Genomic DNA, 5,711 nt, shown 5'->3' with positions numbered 1-5,711 from the left:
ATATGTATAACTGATTCACTTTGTTATAAAGCAGAAACTAACACACCATTGTAAAGCAATTATACTCCAATAAAGATGTTAAAAAAAACCAAACAAACAAATGAATGGATAAAGAAGATGTGGTGTATATATATATATATATATATATATATATATATATATATATATGCACAATTCTGTTGGATATGTACCTAGACGTGGAATCACTGGGCTGTAGGGTGTGTGTAGATACTGCCAAACAGCCTTCCAAGTGGTTATTCTAGTTTACACTCCCACCGGCCGTGTATGAGAGTTCCCATAGCTCCCATCTTCACTAACACTTTAACTGACTGTCTTTTTCATTTTAGCCATTTTGGTAGGTGTGTAATGGCACTGCATTGTGGCTTTAATTTGCATTTCCTTGATCAGTAGTGAAGTTGAGCATCGTTTTCTGTATTATCTGCCGTTTGGATATTTTCTTTTTGTTAAGTGCTGTTCAGAATTTTTGCCTCCTCCCCCCCCTTTTCATTAAGTTGGCTTTTCTTTTGATTTGTAAGTGCCTTTATGTATTTCAGATATATATCTTTTGTGACATGTATTTATTGCAAGTAACTAGTCCTGTTGTTATCTCTCGAGCCCTGCAAGGCTGCCAGAGCTCTGCTGGTCTATGTTGCTCAGCAGCAGCCCTGAATCAGCAGGTACTCATAGGGAGAAAGTGACATTACCTTACCTCTCTGTGCTTCTGCCTTCTCTTGAGTCTTGGCCCTTCTAGTCCTCTTTTTTTTTTTTTTTTGCCAGCTCTCTGGTGTCTTTATTTTTTAGTTTTTATCTTGAACTAATTTTTGACTTATAAGAAAGTTGCAAAAATAGTACAGAGAATTTCCATATAGTCTTCACCCAACTTCCCCTAATGTTAGCATCTTCCGTAACTGTAGTTCATTTATCAAAACCAGGAGATTAACATCGGGAACATACTATTCACCAAACAACAGGTCTTATTTGAATTTCACCAGTTTTCCCACGAATGTTCTTTTTCTTTTTCCAGGGCCCTCCTTGCCTTTAATTGTATTTCTCTTTAATCTTCTACAACCTGTGGTAGTTCTTCTCAGGCTTTCCTTGTTTTGAATGGCTTTGACCCTTTTTAAGTCCTCTGGTGACTTATTCTGCAGAATGTCCCGCAGTATGGAGATCTGTCTGATGTTTTCTCATGATTAGAATGAGGTTATTCATTTTGGCCAGAATACCATAGAAACGATGTGTTGTTGAGTTGATAATACTGATATTGGTGACATTAAGTTTGACCACTTGGTTAAGGTGGTATCTATTGGGTTTTTTCATGGAAACTGTTTTTCTTTATAAATTAATATCTTGTAGGGAGATAATTCAGTACTATGCAAATCTCCTCTTTCTCCTCTAACTTTCAGTCTTCTATTTTCACATCCATCTGTGGATCTTATCTGCAACACTTACTACTATAGTGTTTGCCAAATGGTGGTTTTCCTGTTTGTCTCTTTTTTTCCACATTTGGTAATTGAATTTCTCCTGTAAGAAAGAGTTGTGCCCTCCTCCATTTATTTATTAATTCAACTATATATTTATATCAGTATGGACTCATGAATATTTATCTTATTCTATGGGTTAAAGTCCAATTGCTATCATTTATTTTCTTGTGCAGATCATTTCAACTTTGGCAATTAGGAGTTCCTTCAAGTTGACTCCAGTGTTCTTTTTTTTTTTTTTTTTTTTTAGAAGATGTTGGGGTAGGAGTTTATTAATTAATTAATTTATTTTTGCTGTGTTGGGTCTTCATTTCTGTGCGAGGGCTTTCTCTAGTTGTGGCAAGTGGGGGCCACTCTTCATCGCGGTGCGCGGGCCTCTCACTATCGCGGCCTCTCTTGTTGCGGAGCACAGGCTCCAAACGCGCCGGCTCAGTAGTTGTGGCTCACGGGCCTAGTTGCTCCGCGGCATGTGGGATCTTCCCAGACCAGGGCTCGAACCCGTGTCCCCTGCATTGGCAGGCGGACTCTCAACCACTGCGCCACCAGGGAAGCCCTCCAGTGTTCTTTTGACATACTCCCATCCCTTTTTTTGAGCACTTCCTTATAGCATCTTAAGTTGCTCCAGGTCTTCAGTGCCTTTCAAGAGAAGATGTTAAAATTTTATCTGGCATTTCTAGTTGTTTTCAGCAGCATTACTAGTCTTTCACAATTTTCTCCGTCCTCCTTGGGAAGGGGAAGTGCTATAGTAAAGGATTTTTTCAAATATGCCATTTTCTGAAAAGGTCTATGTTGTTTTCCCCAGGGCCAATTCTGCTTTCTTTCATCATAGTATCTTAGTTTGAATAAGAGATAGTCTGATTGTGCAAAATGCATGTCATTTCTTGTATCTTTTAATGCGTATATCGGAGAGGCAGCACTTTTCCCCACAGCCTTATTAGTAGGTTGGAAGGCTAGTCTTTACATGCTTGTTTCATTTCAAAGTGTTTTACATACTAAGTGGCATGCAGAATTAGGGGACTTTCAGTGTTTTATATTATTAGAGCAAGATTCCATTTGCTCACAGGAAATTTTAGTCTTGAATTGAAATACACTAACATTGTTCATTTACCATTCACCTCTAAAGAATTTGTTATTTCATGGTATCTGTTTTGAGAACAGATGATAACACAGCATGAACTGCTGCAATAAGGAAGCTTGCTGATTCAGAATTAATTTGCCTCATCATACTGTTTCAGTAGAGAGCTTTCAGTTTTATCAGTAAAATATTAAATAGCATAAAAGCAATATGAACTTACCCCAAATTAGAAAATTTTAAAGCAAACACCAAAGAGAGAGAAGAGTGCATATTATTATAGGGCTCAGGTTTTAGTGTCAAGAAGCACCAAGAGTGGCATACACCAGGATCAGAGAGACGTCGATTCTGCACGGAGCCAGATGGTTTCTGCTTGGGTAGCTGCAGCTCAGCTGAGCTGCTTGATAGGAACCAGAGAAATAGGTCCTTAGTGGCAAACCAACTGACTGTGCCAGGGGTAGGCATTTGGCAGGAGAAACAGAGGCTGGTACACTGACGTTTGGGTGGAGGTAGGACAAGGGTAGGCAACTTTCCACCATATTTTCTTCTTTTTGTATGTATTCATATGAACTTGACAGAAACTGTGGTCATCTCAGTACCCTTGATTATGTACCCAAACTAAATAACACAGATATCGTGATTGAATGTGTTTTATAGCTTAAAATGGTAAGATATTTCATTGTAATTAATATTTATATTTGTGATCATATCAAAATTAAAAGTTTCAAGGCCTTCTTAGAAGAGTTTTCTCAGAAATCAAGCCTTTGTGGCTCTCATAAAGCCTATGGTTATATCTCAGTATAGCTTCTCTTTGCCAGTACAGTTAGTACTTCTCTGATAGCAGAACTATCATTTCTGTAGGCAGAGGTTTTCATTTGAAAAATACATATTCATATCATTACACAAACCCAGTCATCCCACTCAGCCCACCTCTTAGGAAGTGATGTTGCTGGCATGTATGATCATTGCATTTTAATTATGTACAAGATCTGACATAATATTTCATATGACATAATGCATGTGGGCTAGAATTTATGTTTTGGATAAAATTTGTGAGTGGAAATGTACCACTTTAGTCACTTCATTAAACTTTTACATTTGCTCTTGTTTATTTAAAGTTCTTGTTTACTCTTTTGAGTTAAGGGTCAAAGCAGTACTTCAGTTAATGTATTGTATATTCTTAAAAATTACACTATTTGTATAATGTCTGTCATCAGACTTTGCATTCAGTCGATTTGGCTCTGCATCCAGTTTGTCTGAATTAGTAAACCTATAATGCATCAATAAGTGTGATTTTTCAGTTGTGAAATTAAGACTAAAATGAAAGCTAACTATATTTCATTTTACACATACAGATAAAGATGTAAGAAAGAAGGGGCAAGGGAACCACAGAAGGAAAGAAGTAAATAAATTGATCAGGAAACAACACAAGAATGATAGGAAACAAGAAGAAAGGAGACCAGAGCAACGGCACCAGGAAACGAGGACCGAGAGAGAAAGGAGGTCAGAGAAACCCAGAGACAGAGATTCAAGAGATCCCGTAACAAAGTACACTTCAGACAGAGGGCTTCCTTCTGAGCGAAACAGCTACAGCAGAGCCATGAAGGACAGAGACCAAGAAATGTACATGGATTTGGAACATAATCTTGGGGATCCCAGAAAGAAAAGAGGAGAGAGAAGAAATTCTTTCTCTGAAAATGAGCACAAATACCGAAATAAGGACAGTGAGAATTTTAAAAGAATGGATAGGTCCAAGTCAAGAGAAAAGGATAAAAAACATTCAGCCTCTAGAAGTGATGAAGATAGGTATCAGAATGGTGCTGAGAGGCGATGGGAAAAATCTAGCCGATACTCTGAACAATCCAGAGAATCAAAGAAAAATCAGGACCGGCGAAGAGAAAAGTCTCCAACAAAGCAAAAAAAATAATTCTGCAAAATTACAGAAACTGAACATGCCTTATATTCAGTTGAAACAAATTATTTTTTACATTGACTGACAAACTTTGTAGCTTGTATAAAGTACTGCTTTGTATTTGTACATTTAAAAAATGTTTTCATTTAAAAAAATGTTTTGTAATTGATACATCTCAAGGCCCTCCACATAAAATTATTTGAAAAGTTTCACCAGAGAGGGATGTAATTCTTGCCCATATTTTGTTAATAAAATGATCAAATGCTCATTGAATCAGTGATTGTTTTCCATTGACAAAATTTTTTTTCTGATAATAATGTTTCCAGTTGTTTATAGAATTATTATAATAAATTGTTAGTGACTTTTTATTTGTAACTGAAGACCAAAATAGATGAACCATTTCAGGTTAACATTTTTGCTTTGTTATTGAGATGCTATGAACCTTTCTTAGGAGTCATGCTTTTTTTAAAGTAGAGGAATTATTTTAATTTTCATATTATGTCTTGAACAAAATAGGTATGTGTAGTTTTCTTCGGAAGTGTTTTGGTGAAGCTAGGTGTATGTTAATCTTTAAACAGATACACAGCTATCTGATTTATAATTAGGACTTCTCTCGATAACATCTTTCTGGACTGTTAGATGAACGTTTAATTGAAATTCTTTGTGATTAGTGCTTTTTCTCAGCCTTGAAGTTATATCACTGTTGGTAAGTTAATATGTATTTAATTTTTAATTTGGATTAATAGATAACCAGAAATCATGCAATCATGAGAAATGTGGGCAAGACTATGAAATAATTCTAGTCTTTTTTATAAGAATTTTAAGGGTTTCTATCATTGTAACTCTCACCAGTTAATATGTGACTGTATTATTTATTACTTTTGAAATAAAATATTGCCTCTGAAATTTTAGATCTGCTGACAGACATTTAACCTTATTTACTAAATAGACTACTTGTACTTGTCCACCTTAAAAGTACATAAAATCCATTTTAGCCAGTATCCAGGTTCAAGAGTAATGGGACCACCATTTTAATGTTTCGCTTTGAGACATACTCTGATTCAAAATGTCTTCTATTTTTGTTATTTAAAAACTTGAGTATAAGTAACAGTAAAGTCCATGTCAGTAAAGAAATATGCTCTCCTCCTCCTCTCCCTCTGTCCCCCAAAGTATTAAATCGAATATGGCAGCTTGGAAAAATTCTTTTCAACACTCTCCATCTGTGGTGGTTGGAAGGTGGTGAGTTGTG

At 36.1% G+C, this 5,711-nt stretch overlaps 1 protein-coding gene across 1 annotated transcript in view; it reads left to right on the top strand.

Annotated features, from left to right (window-relative positions):
- The window catches only part of CWC22 (CWC22 spliceosome associated protein), a 63,627-nt gene extending 58,897 nt beyond the window's left edge, over positions 1 to 4,730 (top strand). Inside the window, exon 20 of the mRNA XM_007461220.1 lies at positions 3,906 to 4,730. Within this exon, the coding sequence (XP_007461282.1) occupies positions 3,906 to 4,477 (572 nt within the window). The 3' untranslated portion in view covers positions 4,478 to 4,730. The remainder of the gene's footprint in view (positions 1 to 3,905) is intronic.
- Positions 4,731 to 5,711: the final 981 nt, after the last annotated feature.

This window comes from Lipotes vexillifer, unplaced genomic scaffold, assembly GCF_000442215.2.
Source record: "Lipotes vexillifer unplaced genomic scaffold, Lipotes_vexillifer_v1.1 scaffold57, whole genome shotgun sequence".
In the NCBI taxonomy this organism is placed as follows: Eukaryota; Metazoa; Chordata; class Mammalia; order Artiodactyla; family Lipotidae; genus Lipotes; species Lipotes vexillifer.
The sequence above is the reverse complement of the archived record's forward strand: the minus strand, read 5'-3'. Positions and strand labels throughout refer to the sequence as shown.